This window comes from Dromiciops gliroides, chromosome 2, assembly GCF_019393635.1.
Source record: "Dromiciops gliroides isolate mDroGli1 chromosome 2, mDroGli1.pri, whole genome shotgun sequence".
Lineage (NCBI taxonomy): Eukaryota > Metazoa > Chordata > Mammalia > Microbiotheria > Microbiotheriidae > Dromiciops > Dromiciops gliroides.
In genome coordinates this window covers 683,256,079-683,278,081 of record NC_057862.1, presented here as the reverse complement: position 1 = coordinate 683,278,081, position 22,003 = coordinate 683,256,079, and the positions used below count along the sequence as shown (strand labels likewise).

At 39.6% G+C, this 22,003-nt stretch overlaps 1 protein-coding gene across 4 annotated transcripts in view; it reads right to left on the bottom strand.

Annotated features, from left to right (window-relative positions):
* The window catches only part of PPP2R2A (protein phosphatase 2 regulatory subunit Balpha), a 99,213-nt gene that overhangs the window by 28,184 nt on the left and 49,026 nt on the right, over positions 1 to 22,003 (bottom strand). For 3 of the 4 annotated variants that reach the window (XM_043985912.1, XM_043985915.1, XM_043985914.1), the window contains one exon: positions 2,986 to 3,083. In XM_043985912.1, coding sequence (XP_043841847.1) covers positions 2,986 to 3,083 — 98 coding nt within the window. Of the gene's footprint in view, positions 1 to 2,985; positions 3,084 to 18,309; positions 18,350 to 22,003 lie in introns of those variants that run through there. The other variant, XM_043985911.1, reaches the window with a different exon arrangement.

The window sequence follows — 22,003 nt, the reverse complement described above, 5'->3', positions numbered from 1 at the left end:
TCATGTTGTTTTGTTTTGTTTTCTTTTTTAGTGAGGCAATTGGGGTTAAGTGACTTGCCCAGGGTCACACAGCTAGTAAGTGTTAAGTGTCTGAGGTCGGATTTGAGCTCAGGTACTCCTGACTCCAGGGCCGGTGCTCTATCCACTGTGCTACTTAGCTGCCCCATCCAACAGTCTTCATGGATGGTTTTCCAAGGTGTCCTTGGAATATGTCTAAGAATGGAGAACCTGCAGTTCAAGTCTACTGTCTAAGGGGATAAATTTAAGAAGAACCTAGATAGGTTCTGCACTGAAAAACAGAGTACTTAATAATGGGAATGTGCTCAAAGCCATCTCCCAATGTTAAGACAAGAGCTGAGCTGGAATAAGGTAACAATGTCTGAAAATAAAAGGAATCAGAGGGATACAATTTTAAAACAAAGTAACAAAAGTTATTATAATTAGTCTACTAATCTGCAACATAATACACTAAGATATATTCTTGTTTCACAAAGTAATAGGAGGAGAGAAACTGGCGAGAGCCCTCAGAGGGGAAGGGACTGCAGTGTACACTTAAGATAAACGTTATTCACTTGATTTGAAGGTGTTCAACCATTTTGCCTTAAATAGACAGGAAAAACAAGCTGTGGGCATAATCTGCTTATAATGCTCATCTGTACTACGTATTCTACCACACAACTCAAACAGAAAACTGGTTTGATTACATGATTTCTTTGCAAAGAAGACCATCTTTGAAACAAGGGATTTTCATTCCTTTGTGATTTGACATGGTATAACATTAATTATTCACTAGAGCGCAACACAGTATTCAGAGAACCACCTTGGAACCAATCCAAGGAGTCTGACTTCCTGACTTCAAAGGTCCTTGTCAAAGGGTCATACAGGCAGAGGTGAGGACAACATGATTCTGTGTGTATAGAAGGTCCCCTGGAAAATCATGACTTAAATGGCAATCATGAACAGTAAGACCAAGTTGCAAGGCAGAAATTCGGGTCTAAGTAATGTCATTTATTTATCACTTTAGAAACAAGCTTAAGTGTGGAGTCACAATTAACGTGAATATACACAGAGTGGGCAAGATAAAATTCACAACGGAACTGTTTCAGAAAATGTTCACTTACATCCTTTCTTTTAATGTAAGTGCCTATAATAGTATCTTTTTAGAATATTTTAGTAGAGATTTAGAAAAACACACAAAGTAAACATTCTTTTACAAAATATTCTGGCTTTGAGATGTTCCTAAATATTCCAAGGCTTTATAAAAATGCCAGTAACTTTACTTCTTTCTTTTAGTTTCAGTATAACAGACCTGTAAACACTGAAGGTGGGGAAGAGGATTAATATAACCTCAACCACACAATTATCTATACAAATAGAATTGACCATGATCAAAAAATTATCCCCTTTTCTTTAAGAAGCCATTGTTCTACTCTGAACTAGATTTTAACGAACTTTACTTAAAACTTCTCCCAAATGTGAAAATGACTTCATTTTGAGGTAAAAGACTCCTATCTAAGCTTATAATTAACTACTTATATTTTAAAGAGAAACAACACAAGGCCTTCATTTAATGCTAGAGAATCTCTTTTAAATTAATAAGCCTGTGTTATCCTGTAATACAGGATTTTTTATGAGAAAAATTCCCAAATGGACAAGAAAAAACCTTTGTGATTACATTTATACACAAGACTTTAGCTAGCAGAATCCTAGATTCTTAACCACAAATAAATGTTCTTTTTGTTTTCTTCTGCCCAGGCCAATTCAAAAGAAAACTATATAAACATCCTTGGAGTTCCTGTATCTATTAGACACTCACTATCAATCATTCCTTTTAACATTGAATTACCTACCTCACTGGGGTGTTGTGAGGATTAATTCATTAGTGTTTGTAAAGCACTTTGAGATCCTCAGGTCAAAGGCGCTATAGAAGTGCAAAGTAGTAGTATTATTACCATGGTTTTGATTTCCAAAAGGAATTTCCCAAGCCTTTAAAATCTCTACCCTAGAATTTTAACGGTCTCAGATCTAGCAACTTTCAAGCAATTAATCCTAGTCTGGTTTGGTGTTAGACGGCCCAATAGTGAAGCTCCAACATCAGATTTGGACAGAAGGTCAAAAGTGCCAAGGGAACTTGGGGCTGTGTCTATGGTTCAACAAATTGGCCAAGCTTTACTCTTGGTGTGCAAAGGGGAAGACAGGGCCAAGGGGAAAAACAAGGAGGCTAGGTTCAACTACGTCTATACAACATTTTCGTGGGATATCTTGTCAGATCTAGGAAGCATGTCACATTCTAGCCATATATTCTTCAGTCACAACATTTAATAAGGTTGTAAGGCTGTTTTCTCTATAAAACCAGGAGTGGAGAAGGTTCTAACAGCAAGCTCCACTTTGATAAAAATCTTGCGAAATTTGGCAAAATGATTCTAAGTGATGCCTGGATTACTAAAATAAGCAGAATGTAATTTAAATGCTATTTTTTCCCAAGCACAAATACCATGCAACAGGCACATAAAACCCCAGTTGTCAACGGGCAGTTAAAATGCTTTCACAGGCCTAAAAGGGACACATCTTTTGATTTAAAGCATATATGTTTCTTTAAAGCACAGCACAGAAGGGGCTGACCCATAGCTGCTCTAAATAGCTCTAAGAGACCTCTTCAGTGAAGGAAGGCCTCAAGGATGGGGATTCAAAGAACAAAGTTCCTTTAGCCAATTTTCCTAAGAGGTTTTTAAAAACAAAATAAACTAAAAGGCAATGTGGAGAAAAATGCTAAGTCACCTGCTGGAGATGTTGTTTGGTCTCTACCATTTGGATCAAAGTCAATCTATGCAAAGGGCTTTGTTAAATCTTAAGGCACCCTTGTGTTGTTGTTGTCACTGTTAGTAATATTTGCTCTTTCAAACAAATGACCAGGCAGCCAGTCTAAGCTTCCCAATAGATCTAAGTGGGATCTACTGGTAACAAGTCTAACCCAGAAGAACTCACCTCCTGCTCCTGCTGGAAGATGACGACTCTACCTCCTTTATCTCCCGTTGCTAGCAATTCTCCAGAATGGTTAAATTCTACTGTAGAAATTATATCTGCTGTATAATCAAAAAGAAATAAGAAGTCAGTGTTTTCCTCACAAATATCAAGAAACAATTACAAACAGGCTTCAATTCTGTAAACGCCAACCATCAAAAACATTTGCCTCAAGTAAATCATTTTATGATAACTGTTTGTAATTAAAAACATTTTTTTCTTTGTCGTTTTTTTTGGTGGGGCAATGAGGGTTAAGTGACTTGCCCAGGGTCACGCAGCTAGTAAGTATCAAGTGTCTGAGACTAGATTTGAACTCAGGTCCTCCTGAATCCAGGGCTGGTGCTCTATCCACTGCGCCACCTAGCTGCCCCCAAAACAAACTTATTTCTAATTGTTCTGTATGGATATGGTAAAAAAAAACAAAACAAAAAACAAAGCACCTTTGCATTTAGAAGAACTAAGAATTGGTGTTTTGTTCTATGTTCACAGAAATATAAAACGTCATTTTACACTTAAACCTTGTTGCTATTCAGTCATGTTCAACTCTTCATGACCCTATGTGGGCTTTTCTTGGCAAAGATACTGGATTGGTTTGCCATTTCCTTCTGTAATTCATTTTACGGATGAGGAACTGAGGCAGAGGGTTAGGTGACTTGCTACAAATCAATACCTTGTAAGTGTCTGAGGCTGAATTTGAACTCAGGTCTTCCTGACTCCTGGCACAGTGCTCTATGCAGTGTACCACCCAGCTGCCTATATCTTATTGAATTTTCCTATGGTTACATCAATTTAGAAAAATTTTGTAAGGAAATACCAACGACACTGTCTAGAAAGTTAGGAGAAAGGTTAATTATATGGGAATATTTAAAGTCCCTGGGAAAAAATTCTATGAGAAATTACACTGAGGTACCTGTTATAAATTCCTAATTTATTGGCTCAATCAGAAATCAGGTCATCAGAACCCAAAAGGATCATTCAGGTGGGCGCTCTCCTATTGTGCAAATGCACAAATGCACTTATGTAGGGGCTGACTGTAGTCAAGTTATACCCAAAAGCAAAAGCCAACTTCAGAGCTAAGTTCCAATAAGGTTATTGTTTTTTTTTTCTTTCCCCTTCCCTCAAGTAACACAACACATTTTCATGATGAGGAAAATTCTATGGCAAAAAATCCGGCTTTACCATGAAGAGATTATGCTGAAGATTAGGTATACTTACTCATTAGGTATTATTTTAACAAATTCTCTAGAATAAAGTGTTCATACAAACAAGAAATGTACTAACAAGTCTTATAATAATACGAACATTGTTTTCTCTATTTCCGACAACAGGAGATAATCTTTTGGCAGTTTTAATGTATTTTATAATATATGCCTTACTCTTTAGAACATACGCCTGTTAGGCACAAGGTCCATTTCACCTTGGTCTTTGTGTGCTACTATCAGCCAGCAAGCATTTATTAAGCACCTACTATGTGGCAGGCACTGCACTAAGCACTGAAGATACCAAAAAAGGCAAAAGGGGTGGGGGGAGTCCCTGCTCTCAAGAAACTCACAGTGTTAAGTGGGAAAGAATATGCAAACAGCTATGAACAAACTGACCATACACAGCATAAATTGGAATTCATAAGCACCACAGGGGATTGAGAAGGTGAGCTTTTAGCTGGCACTTGAAGAAAGTCAGAGAATTCAGAAGACAGCAGAAATGAGGAAGAGCACTCAAAGCATGAGGGACAGCCAGAGAAAGGTCAGTCAAGAGATGGAAGGCCTTGGTAAAGGAACACTAAGGAGTCAGGGAGTTGGTAGGCACTTAAGGCTTAAGAAAATTGGAAAGGTGGGAAGGCACCAGGTTATGAAGGCCTTTGAACAGCAGAGGATTTTAGTAACAGGGAGTCACCTGAGTTGAAAGTGGATGGCATTGGGAGCAGCTGGGTGGCACAGTAGATAAAGCACTGGCCTTGGAGTCAGGAGGACCTGAGCTCAAATCTAGCCTCACACTTGATACTTACTAGCTGTGTGACCCTGGACAAGTCACTTAACCCTCATTGCCCCGCAAAAAGAAACAGACGGCATGATCAGACCAATGCTTTAGGAAGATCACTTTTGAGAGTTGAGTGGAGGATGGATTGGAGTGAAGACTGAACAGCAAGCCATCCTCAGAGTAATATAAAAATCTGGAAAGGAGGAGGACTTGGGGGAAAAGGTAATAAATGAATTCAGTTTGGGATATGCTGAGTTTAAGACGTTGATGGGAAATCTAGATGGATATTCCAATAGGGCAGTTAGAAATATAAGCCTGGAGATGAGCTGAGAAATTAGGGCTGGACAAAACAAAAACAGAAACAAAAACAAAACCCTGAGAATCATCTGCATAGAGGTGATAAGTGAATCCATGAGAGCTGATTTAAGTTACCAAGTGAAATAATTTATAGGGAGAAGAGAACCCAGGACCAAACCTCGGGGAACATTAACAGTTAAGAGGCACAACCTGGATGAAGATCCATCAAAGACAACTGAGGAGCTGTCAGATAAGTAGGAGAACCAGGAATTAATGGTGTTGAGAAACCCTTGAGAGAAAAGAATATCAAGAAGAGGGTGACTGATGGTATTAAAAACTACAGAGAGGTCAAAAGGGATGAAGGTTGTGAAAAGGCCATTAGATCTGGCATGTAGGAGATAAATGATTGGCAACTTAGCAGTTTGGAAGCCAGACTGCAGAGCTAAAAAGAGGACCGAAAGTAGAGATGAGGCATGTATTGTAGACAAGACTCAAGGACTTCAGCTACAAAAGGGTGGAGAGATACAGGGCAAAAGCTAGTGGGGAATGAAGGAAGGAAGTCTGAGTTTTTTAAGAATGGCAGAGGGCAAGGGGCAGCTAGGTGGCGAAGTGGATAGAGCACCCGGCCCAGGAGTCAGGACAACCTGAGTTCAAATCCAGCCTCAGACACTTAACACTTACTAGCTGTGTGACTCTGGGCAAGTAACTTAACCTCAATTGCCTCACCAAAAAATAAACAAACAAACAAAAAGAATGGCAGAGGGCAGCTAGGTGGTGCAGCGGATAAAGTAACGGCCCTGGATTCAAGAGAACCTGAGTTCAAATATGGCCCCAGACACTTGACACTTACTAGCTGTGTGTAGCTGTGTGAACCTGGGCAAGTCACTTAACCCCAATTGCCTCACCAAAAAAAAAAAAAAAAAAAAAAAAGAATGGCAGAGACCTAGACATTTTTAAATGGTAGGGAAGCAGCCAGTAGTCAGGGATAGATTAGAGATTAGTGAGAAGGTGAGGGTGATAGAGGGGACAATCTGCTGGAAAAGAGGACGGAAGAGAGAGGGAGGAAATCGAGTTGGAAGACATTTGAATGATGTGAGATAAGGGTGAGAATAAGGCAAGGGGGAACTCTCCACCAATGGCCTCATTTTTTTTGGTAGTGAAATATGAAGCAAGGATCTCAGCTGAAATAACAGGGGAGACCCAGAGGCTTCCCACCTGCTCTGCTTGACACTCTCCAAAGGGCGCTGCCACCTGTCCCCAAGGTGAACTCTTCTATGCACTGCCTCCCCCTTTGTTATGTGAGCTCTGGAGAGTAGGGCCTTTCTGGCTTTTTACAAATGTGTATCCCCAGCAGTTAGTCCTGAGCCTGACACAAAGTAAGCTTACAGTAAATACTTCTGGGACATGGAGTGCAGTAACATCTATACAATGCTTCTGGAACTGCAGAACCTGCAAAGAGACAAGGAGACACAGTCTTCCAACCAGAGATAATTTAGAAGACTTCAGGAAAAGGTCGGTCTGACTCGGGCAAAAGGGAGGCGCAGTGCAGGGCAGCAGCCCAGGGCCGAGGGGGTCGGGGCAAGTCAGCAGGAGCTGCGGGCCACAGCCGAACAACTGAGGCCCCTGGAACCTGGTTCAAAAAATCTGGTGGCCAAGGACAGTGGAAAAACCTACCTGCACCGGCTGGGAGGGCAGGCTGCCTGTGGGGCCCCGAGCAGGTCAGACTGGATCAGGCGCCTGGCTGAGCGCTCAAACAGGAAGTGGTACACACACTATAAAGGCCTCAGAGTAAAAAGCCGTTCACACAGCACCTATACCACCCCAGCACAAGAAGCCCAAAACAGGGACCCTGGTGCCCCCAGAGCAGACCTCAACTTAAACAGCTTGGAAAAGAAGCACAAAGATTGACTGGCCAAATGGAAAAAAAAAGTGCATAATTTCACTGAAGAAAACACTGCCTTAAAAAATTCACTTGGCCAAATGGAAAAAGGTGCAGAATCTTACTGAGGAAAACAATGCCTTAAAAATTAAAATTGGACAGTTGGAAGATAAGGAATCCACGAGACACCAGGAATCAGTCAAGCAGAATCAAAAGAATGAAAAAATAGAAGAAAATGTGAAATACCTCATTGGAAAGACAACTGATCTGGAAAACAGATCAAGGAGAGAATTTGAGAATCATTGGACTGCCTGAAAGCCATGACCAGAAAAAGAATCTAAACACCATATTCCAGGAAATTATTAAGGAGAACTGCCCAGATATCATAGAATCAGAGGATAAAATCATCATTGAAAGAATCCACCAATCACCTCCTGAAAGAGACCCCAAAAGGAAAATTCCTTTGGAAAAGGAATATTGTAGCCAAATTCCAGAATTATCAGGTGAAGGAGAAAATACTCCAAGCAGCCAGAAAGAAGAAATTTAAATATCATGGAGCCACAATCAGGATTGCTCAGGACCTGGCAGCTTCAACATTAAAGGACCGCAAGGCTTGGAATATGATATTCCGGAAGGCAAAGGAGCTTGGATGGCAGCCAAGAATCTATTACCCAGCAAAAATGTGCATTCTCTTTCAAGGGAAAAGATGGACATTTAATGACATTGGGGACTTTCAATCTTTCTTGGTGAAAAGACCAGAACTGAATAGAAAATTTGATCTCAACATAAAGACTCAAGAGAAGTTTAAAAAGGTAAACAGAGGGGGGAAAAAAAAACGTTGCCCTATTAGGTTAAACTGTTTATATCTCTACACAGGAAGATAATACTCATAACTCTTCAGAACTGTAAATGTATTTGGGCAGAGAGAAGGAGTGTACACAGAGGGTATAAATATAAATTGTCTTTGATGCGATGATACAAAAAAAAATTAAGGGGTTAAAAAGGGAGTCTATGGGGAGGAGAGGAAAGGGGAGGTGGAATGGGATGAATTATATCATATGAAGAGGTGAAAAAAACCTATTACAATAGAGGGAAAGGAGGGGTGAACATTGTTTCAACCCTACTCTCATTAGATTTGATTCAGAGGGAATAACATATACCTTCACTGGGATAAAGAAACTTAACTCATTCTTTAGGGAAGCAGAAGGGAAAGGGGGGGACTGATAGAAGGGAGGACAAAAGCAAGGGAGAAAAGGGTAAAGAAAAGAGAGGGGGGTGATAAAAAGGGAGGGCAGATTGGGGGAGGCAGGGGTAAGAAGTAAAACGTCGGTGAGGAGGAATAGGGTGAAAGAAGGAGGGAGAAGTACAAAGGGGGTAAATAGAATGGAGGGGAAGAGACAGTCGGTAATAATAACTGTGAATGTGAATGGGATGAACTCTGCTATAAAACAAAAGCGAATTGCAGAGTGGATTAAAAACCAGAATCCTACAATATGCTGTTTACAAGAAACACATTTGAAGCAGAGAGATACACACAGAGTAAAGGTAAAAAGGCTGGAGCAGAATATATATCATGCTTCAGCTAAAGTAAAAAAAAGCAGGGGTAGCAATCCTTATCTCAGACAAAGTGCAGGCAAAAATAGATCTCATTAAAAGAGATAAGGAAGGAAATTACATCTTGCTTAAAGGTACTATAGATAATGAAGTAATATGGTATAGCATCCAAGTTCTTAGAAGAGAAGTTAAATGAGTTACAAGAGGAATTAGACAGTAATACTATACTAGTGGGGGATCTGAATCTCCCCCTCTCAGAATTAGATAAATCTAGCCAAAAAATAAATAAGAAAGAAGTGAAAGAGGTGAATAGATTACTAGAAAAGTTAGACATGATAGATGTCTGGAGAAAATTGAATGGGGATATAAAGGAATATACCTTTTTCTCAGCAGTACATGGCACATTTTCAAAAATTGACCATGTATTAGGACACAAAAACATCATAGTCAAATGTAGAAAGGCAGAAATAGTAAATGCATCCTTTTCAGATCATGATGCAATAAAAATTACACGTAAGAAAGAGCCAGGGAAAAGTAGAATGAAAATCAATTGGAAACTAAATAACTTCATTCTAAAGAATGGGCCAAACAACGAATCATAGAAACAATCAATAACTATATCCAAGAGAATGACAATAATGAGACAACATACCAAAATCTATGGAATGCAGCCAAAGCAGTGCTTAGGGGAAAATTTATAGTTCTAAATGCTTACATGAATAAAAAAGAGAAAGAGGAGATTAATGAATTGGGCATGCAACTTAAAAAGCTAGAAAAAGAACAAATTAGAAATCCCCAATTAGACACTAAATTAGAGATCCTGAAAATTAAAGGAGAAATTAATAAGACTGAAAGCAAAAAACTATAGAATTAATCAATAAAACTAAGAGCTGGTTTTATGAAAAAAACAATAAAATAGATAAAATATTGGTTAATTTGATTAAAAAAACTAAGAAGAAAACCAAATTACCGGTATCAAAAAAAAAAAAAAGGGTGATGTTACCACCAATGAAGTGGAAATTAAATCAATAATTAGGAAATTATTTTGCCCAACTGTATGCCCATAAATTTGATGAATTTCTAAATGAAATGGATGAATATTTACAAAAATAAAAACTGCCCAGGTTAACTGAAGAGGAAATAAAATCCTTAAATAAACCCATATTAGAAAAAGAAATTGAACAAGCCATTAATGAGCTCCCTAAGAAAAAATCCCCATGACCAGATGGGTTTACGGGTGAATTTTACCAAACATTTAAAGAACAATTAATTCCAATATTATACAAATTATTTGGAAAAATAGGTGAAGAAGGAGTTCTACCAAATTCATTTTATGACACAAATATGGTGGTGATACCAAAACCAGGCAAAGCAAAAACAGAGAAAGAAAACTATAGACCAATTTCCCTAATGAATATTGATGCTAAAATCTTAAATAAGATATTAGCAAGGAGATTACAGCAAGTGATCACCAGGATAATACACTATGACCAGGTGGGATTTATACCAGGAATGCAGGGCTGGTTCAACATTAGGAAAACTATTAACATAATCAACCACATCAATAAGAAAACCAACCAAAATCATATGATTATCTCAATAGATGCAGAGAAAACTTTTGACAAATACAACACCCATTCCTAATAAAAACACTAGAGAGTTTAGGAATAGGTGGAGCTTTCCTTAAAATAATAAACAATATCTACCTAAAGCCATCAGCAAGTATTATATGCAATGGATATAAATTAGAAGCCTTCCCAATAAGATCAGGGGTGAAAAAGGGATGTCCATTATCACCTCTATTATTCAATATTGTACTAGAAAAGTTAGCTTTAGCAATCAGAGAAGAAAAAGGAATTAAAGGAATTAGAATAGGCAAGGAGGAAACAAAACTATCACTCTTTGCAGATGATATGATGGTATACTTAAAGAATCCTAGAGAATCAACTCAAAAATTACTTGAAACAATTAACAACTTTAGCAAAGTAGCAGGATATAAAATAAATCCACATAAATCAGCATTTCTATACATGACCGACAAAGTCCAGCAGCAAGAGATAGAAAGAGAAATTCCCTTTAAAGTCATGGTAGATAATATAAAATACTTGGGAGTCTACCTGCCAAGACAAACCCAGGAACTCTATGAACACAACTACCAAACACTCTTCACACAAATCAAATCAGATCTAAATAATTGGAAAGATATCAATTGCTCATGGATAGGCAGAGCTAATATAGTAAAAATGGCAATACTACCTAAATTAATTTACTTATTCAGTGCCATACCAATCAGACTACCTAAAAATTATTTTATAGAGCTAGAAAAAATAACTCTGAGGTACCACCTGACACCTTTCAGATTGGCTAAAATGACAAAAAAGGAAAATAATAAATGTTGGAGAAGCTGTGGGAAAATTGGAACACTAATGCATTGTTGGTGGAGCTGTGAACTGATCCAACCATTCTGGAGAGCAATTTGGAATTATGCCCAAAGGGTGATCAAGCTGTGCATACCCTTTGACCCAGCAATACCACTTTTGGGTCTTTTGCCCAAAGAGATCATGGAAAGGGGAGAGGGACCCACATGTACAAAAATATTTATAGCTGCTCTTCTTTATGTGGTGGCAAGGAATTGGAAGTTGAGGGGAAGCCCATCAATTGGGGAATGGCTGGACAAGTTGTGGTATATGAATACAATGGAATACTATTGTGCTGTAAGAAACGATGAGCAGGAGTTGTTCAGAGAAACCTGGAGGGTCTTGTGTGGGCTGAGTGAGAGAGATGAGCAGAACCAGAAGAACATTGTACACAGTATCATCAACATTGTGTGTTGACCTACTGTGATAGACTATATTCTTCTCACCAATGCAATGGTACAGAAGAGTTCCAGGGAACTCATGATATAAGATGATCTCCAAATCCAGGGAAAAAAAAAAAAAAAAGAACTGTGGAGTATAGATGCTGAATGAACCATACTACTTCTTTTGTTTTTGGTGCTGATGTTTATCTATTTTGAGGTTTTTCATCATTGCTCTGATTTTTCTCTTATAACATGACTAATGCAGAAATATGTTTAATGTTATTATATATATATATAAAACCTATATCAGATTGCCTGCTGTCTAGGGGAGGGGGGAGGGAGAGAGAAAAAATCTGAAACTGGAGAGCTTGTATAAACAAAAGTTGAGAACTATCTTTACATGTAACGGGGAAAAAAATACTTTATTAATTAAAAAAAAAAGAGAGAGACAGCTTAGCTTATCTTGCAAAGTCCAAAACATACTATCATAGTTCCTTCAATTCTGCTCCTCCACACCTCAAGAATTTTCTCCATGTCCTGGCTCTACTTGCCAAAGCTTCCATTCTTGGTTGGAAAAGGTCTCTAGCAAAAGCTAGGATTTGATTTGTCTGGATAGACAGGTAGGCAAGTAGACAGAGTGCTAGCTAGCCCTGGTGTCAGCTCAAATTCAACATCAAAAACTTCCTACCTGAGTGACCCTAAGCAAGTCACCTAATCTGTTTGCCTCAGTTTCCTCATGTATAAAATGGGGATAATAATAGTACATACCTTTTTCAAGGATGGTTATAAGGACTGACTGAGATAGGAAGGTTTCCAAGGGGGCCACGAAGCTGAAGTAAAGGAGTTGGAAGAAACAAAACCTCACCAATGAATTCTATCTCAAATAAGAACAGGCTGCCTTAAGGAATGGTGAGTCTCCCCCCTCCTTGGAGGTCTTCAAGCCAAAGCTGAATGACTGACTGCTTGTCTGCTATGTCATTGAAGGGATTCTTTGGCAGGCAAGGGCTGGGGACCACTGAAGTCCCTTCCAAAATGATGTTGGGTGATACTGAGCTCTATCAATGCAATACTTTCCTTGGAGCACACTAGAGTATCTCAATATTTAAATACCTAGTTTGTCTGTTCTATACAAGCACACACAGTGCAACTATGCCAGCGTGGAGTATTTGTTCCAGGAAAATGGCAGAATCATCCCTTTGAATATTTGATGATGGTGATAGTGCAGTTTTGTATTTATACAGCACTTCTATTCTCAAAATGGGAAATCATTAGCAAACCAAGAGCATTTATGAAGTGCTTACAACTTTGTGCTAGGCACTGTGCCAACTGGGGATGTGAAGAAGGCGCTGCTCTACCTTGTTCCCTCCCCCCACTTCCCCCAAAGTACCTGCATTCAGGGAGCTCACAACACAAGCACATACATAAGGTGCCCAAGTTAGGTCCAAGAGAGGAGGAAAGAATCATTACCAAGCCAGGGGAAAGCAAGGCTAAAGAAGAAGGCAGCATTTAAACTAGACTTTATTCCAGGTACATATAGTATATGGTGTGCACAGGCAAGGAAACAAACCAAAACATAAGGAATGCTCAGTATAGGAATTGACAAGTAGGGGACATGGGATGAGAGTTCCACAGAGAAGCCAATGACACCAAACTATGATGGAATCTAAATGCCAGGCTAAGGTTATACTTAACAAGCAGAGGTAATAAAAAGCCATTAACAGATTTTGAACACAGAGGAGGAGTTCTGCTAGATCTATACACAAAACACCTAAGCTGATTGGAGGGGAGAGTATGGAGAAGAGAAAAGAGACCAGACTGGAAGGTTATTTTGCAGTAGTTCAAGGAAGTGGTAATGAATAGGATTTGGGAAATAATGATGCAGGTGTGTGTGTGTGTGTTGGGGGGGAGGGGGAAAGACATATTTTAATAATATTAGGTTGTGACTTTTAAAGCATTTCAAGAACAATTTGTTCCCAGGAACACTGACAAATACCCAGGAAGTTAAATAAGTAAAGGACAGCAGTCATTTTTCTAAGAGTTTCTTTATAAAGTTCACATTACCAAACATCTTGCATTTTTGTGAATTTTCTTGAGGTGTGGACATACTAGTCACGGGTGTTAAACAAAACTTATTTATGGATTACTCCTTGACCAGCAGTTAATCAGACTACTTCTTTCTGGCTTTTCTACCTACAATCCTTTGAATAATCACCCTGAATGACGTTCCTTTAAGCCTGAAAGATTCCTGTGCCCAACCTTGGCACTGTTGCTACCTTCTCAGCACTGCCTTCTTCAGAGCACTATTGTCGACAACCATTGTGTGTGTGTGTGTGTGTGTGTGTGTGTGTGTATACTTCCCCGTTCTTAGCTATCCCAATAGCCAAAATCTGTATCCTGGGAACACAGATAGTGTTTTCTTCACTGTACTCCTGAGCATGGTCCCACTGCAGCAAGAGTATGACAGCTGAAATCTCCCACAACGCCAGGAAACTCCAAGCAGAATGCTTCCAGTTCTCTTTAACCCATTCAAATTTGAGCTCCTGTGGGTCACATCCATCTTGAGCTTCTCAAAGCTCCCCAGAACTCTGACTAGCTCTGGGCATTCATATTCGTGAGTCTTAGGAAATAGGAATCAACTGAGGAAATCAGATCGTAACTCAATTCACTGCAGAACCTTTATGGTCCAATCCATTTCAACATCAGGGTTATTGGCCTCCAACAGCAGGGAGAGAACATGAGGTCAGAACACTAGTCTGGCTCCCAGCAGCTACCTCACAACCCAGTTCCATATAAACACCAGCCTGAGAGCTAATTTTAAGACGTGAACATAAGTATTCTTTTAGCTAATACAGGATCTAAAGACTAAACAGGGAAGACAAAAATATACAGACATTTGTTTGGAACCTCTAAATCGTAAGAAGGTCCAGTTGCATTCTCCTCTCCCCCTACCCTGGCCATCCCTCTTTCCCAGCTCCCCTCCCCCCCTTTTTTCTTTTCTTTCTTTGTTTTCTTTTCTTTTCTTTTCTTTTTTTGGGGGGGGCAGGGCAATGAGGGTTAAGTGACTTGCCCAAGGTCATACAGCTAGTAAATGTCAAGTGTCTGAGGCAGGATTTGAACTCAGGTCCTCCTGAATCCAGGGCCAGTGCTTAATCCACTGTGCGACCTAACCACCACCACCCCCCCAGCTCCCTTTTACATCTGACTTTCCCTCATTACACTATAAAGTCCTTGAGGGTAGGGACTGCCTTGTTTTCTTGTTTCTGTATTCTGGAGCTTAGTGTCATATCCAAGCACATAGTAAAAGCTTAATAAATGCTTTATTAGCTAGCTTAGCTTTGCTAGTATTTATATAGAACTTTAAAGTATCCAAAGAGTTTTACACATTTTATCATATTCTATCCAAACAACTAATGTGGGAAGTCCTATTATTATCATCCCCATTTTATAAATATTTATCCCTATTCAGTACAGTTCTAGGCATAAAGCATAAGGGCTTCAAAACCCAATTACAATACTGCTAGAGAGAAAATTAGTTGGAAGGGTCTTAATATTTATAAAGGCCAGGGGCAGCTAGATGGCGCAGTGGTGAAGCACCGGCCCTGGATTCAGGAGTACCTGAGTTCAAATCTGACCTCAGACACTTGACACTTACTAGCTGTGTGACCCTGGGCAAGTCACTTAACCCTCATTGCCCTGCAAAAAAACAAAACAAAACAAAACAAAAAATAATTTAAAAAATATATTTATAAAGGCCAACTACTATTTTACAAGTAAAGAAAATAAAGTACAGAAATGACTTTACCAAAATTAGTTACACAATTATTAGTGGTAAAGGCTAGGTTTAGGTTTTTTGATTCTCAGTTACCTTTCTAGGGACATAAAACATGGGGAAAATTAAAAATATAGGAATCATTGGAAGAATTTCTCCTTATAAGGCAGTACCTAGGCAAGTTCCAATAGCAACTGATATTAGATACTTCTCTTCTTTCAAAAAAAGCATAGGGAATAGAAGGAAGATGATATAGCAACCAATAATAGGTAAAAATAAAGATAATTCAAGGAAAGGAAATCAAAAGGCTAGTCCTTAAAATTCCTTCTAACTCACTGAATCCAAGATCTATGTTAGATGTATAAAACTGAACTTAGTTGTCATTCTATCTTCATTTTATTTTTGTATGTATCTGAGGTTTAAGGCCAAAAAACAAAAAAAGGTGATGGAAAGACAGAAAAGTAAAGTCAGCAATACCACTTGTGGTACATATGCCTCTGGAGACAGACATGCCTGCCTACCACTACTAAGAAGCAGCCAAATTAACGGATCCAAGAATGACTTTTTACAATGCTGCCCTCTGGACCACAGCAGCCTAGGGTGAGGTCAGGTGGGTACAACCGCCTCACCAAAAGAAATCTTTATACTGTTACAACAGCAGTTGTCAGAGTAATAGACTCAAACTGTATATAAAATTGAATGTTAACAGTATCCTTTGATATTTTATTTGAATTCAAACTAGCTGCCTCTCAAACTTCTCCATCAAAACCCAGTTTTCCCCAATAACTCCTAAATAAAATATGGCAGCAGCCCCTGGGATTTAGGCATTTGGGTGTTTCTGAGCTGTCAGGAAATGGTCCTAACAGATGGTGAGACATACACAGGGTAATGGAACCCTTTCCTTACCCCCTGCCCCAATACCATGGCAGGAGAGACAAAGGCAGCATTTTGCATTAAGAGAACCCTATCAATGTAGTAGGGATGTCAAAATACTAGTTTGTTGCCAGCTTTGCCAGTTTTTATATATTCTTGACATATTCAGCTTTCTATACAATAATTCACACAACATTTGTTCAACACTTCCTATGTGTGGTCCGCTGCTAAATGCTGACAGAGCCATGGTCCCTACACTTAAGACAAGCAAAGAGTGTAGCATACAACATGACAAGTAAATACAAAATACAAACAAAATGCTATGAGTTTGGGGGGAGGGAGAATCCAGGAGAGGGAAGGCAGTCAAAGAAGCCTTTATTGCAGGGTCATTTGAGTTTGTCTTTAAAGAATGCCCAACATCTGGGAAGGAGGTAAGGAGTGTAGTCCAGGTAGGAAAGAGCATTATGGGATGTGAAAGGGTGGGATGGGGGTGGGGTGTGTGACAGGAGACTCATGAGTGATACAATTTTAAAGGAATCTGAGAACAGCTAGGAGGGAGCACCATGGCAGATGGGGGCAAGTTCATGCCAAGGTAAGAAAGCTGAAGATCAGTCTGGAAGCAAGGTTAATTAGTTTCATTCACAAAAACCCCAGTTTGAACAATGTGAGATTGTAATTGTGGAATAGGTTCATCTGTTCTTTTGGGGAATGTCAAGTCTACTTTCTTCTCTAATGTTATCAGTTTATCTTCCAGAAGATAGTAGAGAACAGACCATTGTTAGAAATGAAAACCAAAAGATCAAAGTGCAAGCCTTTAGCCAGGAACCTTAATGAGAGTCCTAACTGATGCTTTAAGCTTTCCATTGGCAGTATTAACTGCCAGACAACTAGGAAAGTCACAAGTTTTACAGTTTAGTGATTCAGCTTATAAATTCTGCTTCCATGATTATAATGTAACATTGTATATGATATTGTACATATTGTAACACTACATGTATAAATATATAGGGGGCAGTTTTCATGTATATCTATTTGAATAGACATAACACTCTAATACTAATAAATCTTTATTAAGCAATCAAAGTACATCTTTCAACAAGTGGGTAAGAAAACCTAAGCAGGGAGGCAGTGAGGTGGCGCAGTAGATAAAACACCGGCCCTGGATTCAGGAGGACCCGAGTTCAAAGCCGGCCTCAGACATTTGACACTTACTAGCTGTGTGACCCAGGGCAAGTCACTTAACCCTCATTGCCCCGCAAAAAAAAAAAAAATCCCTAAGCAAATTAATTATATGTTCATTGCAGTCTTTACAATTTTTAGTTCCCTCCCACATTATTAAAATAATCATCCACACAAATGAAACCTTACAAATATGAAGAAGTCAATAAAAGGAATCCAATGTTGCTGGTGAAAAAAGAAGTGCTTTTACCACCTCCTTTGCCCCAAAGGCACTAACTAGATGGTGGAGATCACTTTCCACAGCTGCTGGTTTTCTAGTTTTACACTTCAACCCCAGGGATTCCAAGTCAAGATTCAGATTGATGGTTCTGCCCTGAGGGGCCCTCCCAGTGTAAATCCTGTGTTTTTCGATTCTCTTGCTGCACTGAAGGGGGGGGGGGGCGGCGCGCGTGCCCCCTCGCTTGGTGTTAGTAGCTGTCGCAGCTTCTTGCCTTTTTTATAGCATCTTCTACATGAATGAATTACTAAATATATACATCTCCATACTCCCTAGAGGGAATAAACATTTTTTCCCATAAACAGTGTCTTCAAACTAAAAATACACAACTAGAATTTTGTTGTTTACATGTGTGTTTTGTGTGTGTGTGTGTATACACACACACACACACACACACACATCCAATTAATTTCATAGCTACCCAAAAAGTCCATTAGATACAAATGAAAAACATGCTGCTTAAAACTGGCACCTAGATATTTTTAAGTAACATCCCAAATGACCTCTTTCAATCTTACTTAGGTCATAATCCAAGTGAATCAATTTTATTAGCTTAGAAATAAAATATTATCAAACATTTTTTTTGGCAGAAATGTGTGCTATGGAAAATAAACCCAAGCAGCTGACCACTCCTTTGAAAAAAATCCAAAAACTCACCATTAAGAATACTGGTTTTCCCATACCTTGGTCAAAGAAACAAGCAGACATCAAAGCACTGTTGTTGGACTGGGTAGATTTAACATTGTGTGAGAATTGACAGGGGAAGCATTTCATCTTCTGGGAACACTGATTCGTTTGTGTATTTTCATCTGTGTTAACACCCCAGTTGCCAAACAAAACGAAGCTGATCTTTTCTTTGTATTTGTAAATAAAATCCCAATGCTAATTACAGGCAGGGTTATGCGGCACTGGGTGGCAGGCAGAGCTTTGGGCTGCCGCTGCTGCCTGCTGCCTCCTCCCCCCCTCCAGCTCAGACTATTCTTTGCCAGTCTCTAGGTGCTGGACTTGCAAACAGAATGATGACATGCACTGGTCGGAAGTCTGCAAAAGCTCCATAGCTAAACACTAAGGACTAAGGGCTTGGTAAAAGATACCATTTTTTAAAGCTGAGACAATCACACCATAATCTAAAAATGGAACATCTCCGAACACTCTCAAAATGGGGGGGGGGGGGGCCAGCGGCGGGCATCGCGGAATGTTTTAACTACATGGAGCATTCAAATGTTTTTCCTCTACTTACTGAATGTCATACAAGATAAAAGATTCACATAAATTCAATTTCAAGATAATTTTGTAAAATCAACAAACAATCCTGGGTCTATTCAAGAGCAAATACCGAAGTGACAACATTTAACTCTCCAATATTAATGACTAAGTGTGTTCAGGAGGACTTGCTGAGCCTTTTACAGGGCTGCTCATCCACCTTTGGTGTCCACCCGATTTACGTTGTAGTTGCTCAGCAGCCACACCTCATAAAACCAACTCAGCCGATGAGCTAAACCAGGATGAGGATAACTACCATCTTTAAATCTCTTGGGGAGCTGTAGGAGGTCTACCCAAGCATATGAAGACTTTTCCCTATGGAATGGGTAGATGAGAACAAGCTGTTCGAAGGGCCACGACGTTGCTGAAGCAGGTGCTGTGGAACACTTAGGGTGTGGTCAGGCAGCAAAGATGCCAGGGCCATCCACTGCACCCCAGGCATCTTGACTTTTGTCTTGCCACTGGAAGAGAGAGTGAGGCTGATGACTATGCAACTCTGCCTCACTTGAGCTCAAACATCAAGACATCATCCCATGATATCACTGGTCCTCTCTGAAGACTAATGGATAGCCAGTCACTAAATTCATTTTTTTTAATTTTTCAGGGGGCAGCTAGGTGGCGCAGTGGATAAAACACTGACCCTGGATCCAGGAGGACCTGAGTTCAAATCCAGCCTCAAACACTTGACACTTATTAGCTATGTGACCCTGGGCAAGTCACTTAACCCTCTTTGTCCTCCCCCCCTCAAAAAAAAAAAATCAGTTTGACTTGAGAATACATTGTTGGGTTTTTTTTTTTTTTTTTTGGTTCCTGGAGGTGGGGGAAATGAGAGGGAACTGCCACCCTATAGTTTAAAGGTATATTCCTTGGCCAAATTTAAAATTTCTGTAAGGTGCCTTCATCTTTATAGCTAGGATTGTCTTATGAACAATAGTGACACAGAAAATCAGGGGCTAGCATGGATGGACACTAACTCATTTAACAAATAAGAAAACTTAAGGTTCTAATTAAAAAAATAAGGTACTACATTCACAAAGAGTGAAATTTTAGCCTAGATCTCCCTTGATGCTTGACTGTTCTTTACTTCCCCATATCTCGATCAAATTCAACGTTCAATTCGACAATCATTATTAATCATCTGTGTTCCAAAAAACTATAGATACAAAGATGAAAAGATCAGTCCCTGACCTCCAGAAGGTCACACCAATACTGGAAAAGACATGAGATGCCCCCACACTGCAGGAACATTGGGGAAGAAGGCAGTAACAAAAGCCCCAGAGACAACCAATCTTACAAAACTGATACACAACGTCCTTTATAACCGGTTTTAGATATTTATATTATAAATAAAGGGCTGTAACAGATTCCTGATAATTGCTTAACCCAAATGCTCAAAGCTGCCTTCAGGAGGAGCAAGGTCTTTAACCCTCCTGGGCCTCCAGGGCTCTATCCCTTTGGCTATAAAACGAGCTGGACTACAAATACTCCCAAGACAAGTGAGCCAACATGCTGGGCCTTTGGGTACCACTGTCCACTATAACACTGTTATCCATTTCTCTCTCCAACTCCTTTTCCCATAAGAAGGAACCTTAGAGATCCGCCTGTCTAATCCTTCATCTTTACAGATGAGGAAACTGAGGCCCTTAAAATATGAAGTGGGCCTTTCTCACTGCAACACAGCAGCCAGTCCTTGTTCGTTTCTATCATTTAACCAAAAACAGCAACAGAAGTAGTTCCTGCTACTTAAACTCATCTTAAGTTGGCTATTTGAAATTCCAAGCATATTATTGTACAAGAAGCAGCCCCAAGCTAGCCCAACATAAATGTGAATGGTAAGGAATCAAAGAGTATCAAGGAATATTTCTGCAATTCTTGTAAATAAGAAAATACAAATATTGAAAAGGATTTCTGCGTATGTAGAATATTCATGCAGAAGAGGCCAAGAACTTCAATCATATCCATCTGTTTTTAAAGGATTATGGCATTAGTTCTTTATGATGCTGAATTCCAAATCAAAAATACATCTTCTTTTTCACTGAAACAAGGTTTTAGCATCATTCAAATTTACCAGTCACAATTAAGGAGAGGGGAGGGGCAGGGATGGAGCAGGGATGGGGTTAAAGATAGAACGTTCAGTTTTCCCAGAATCTCACCTAATAGAGCCTTCTGTGCTGCTCTTCTTTACAAAATCACAATTAGCTATTGCCCTTTCTACCTGACAGTTACCAAGAAACCCCAGTGAATAAGGTTGTCCACTCTATTACTGTATACTCCATGTATACAAAAAGAGCTATGGAAGGGAAAAGCAGCTGTGGCACAGTGTAAGGACTACAAAATTTTAGAGACAAAAGACCTCTGCTTTTGAATTCCACCTTTTCTTCTTGTTACCTGTGCCATCTTAGGTTACCTAACTTTACCTTTGGGGGCCTCTGTTATTTCATTTATAAGCTATGAGGTTTGAGTAGGTGGTCTCTAAAGTCCCTTCCAGCTCTGAGTCTGTAATTCTATGGCATAGTGGGATTGAGCATAAAGGGCAGAAAACCGTCTATCTCCACCCCTGCTCTCCCCACCACCCACCCAAAGAGTGGCACTGAATCAGACGGTTCCCAGTACTGGCCACCAGGGGGTGCTGTTGGTCTAAGACAGCCTCACCACTGTCTTAGGCACACATACTCTGTCTCATGACTTACAAACAAAACTGTTCTTTCACCCTGAATCAGAACTCAGAAATTCTCTGACCACAATCTATTCTTCCATGTTTCCCATACCTTCCCATACCTTTCCCATACCTTCTCCTAAGCATATTCTTCCTCGTCCCTACCTTTCCATTTCCAGTCCTATGTCAATGGCACCCCTTCTGACAAAGTACATTTAGAATCCACATGGCCTGATGCCTCCAATTATCTTATACTTACCTGCTTACTTGTTTATATAACCACAGACCCCTAAAGCTCCTGCTAGGATACAGGCCTTAGTATCCTGGAGACCAAGCACAAAGGTGATCAATTTCTGAACTGAATCGTGACTAGGATATTATACCATGAGCTGTATGAAAGCAGGGCCAGCTCACGCTTAATAAATATTTGCCAAGCTGAACTGCATTCATATCTTTAT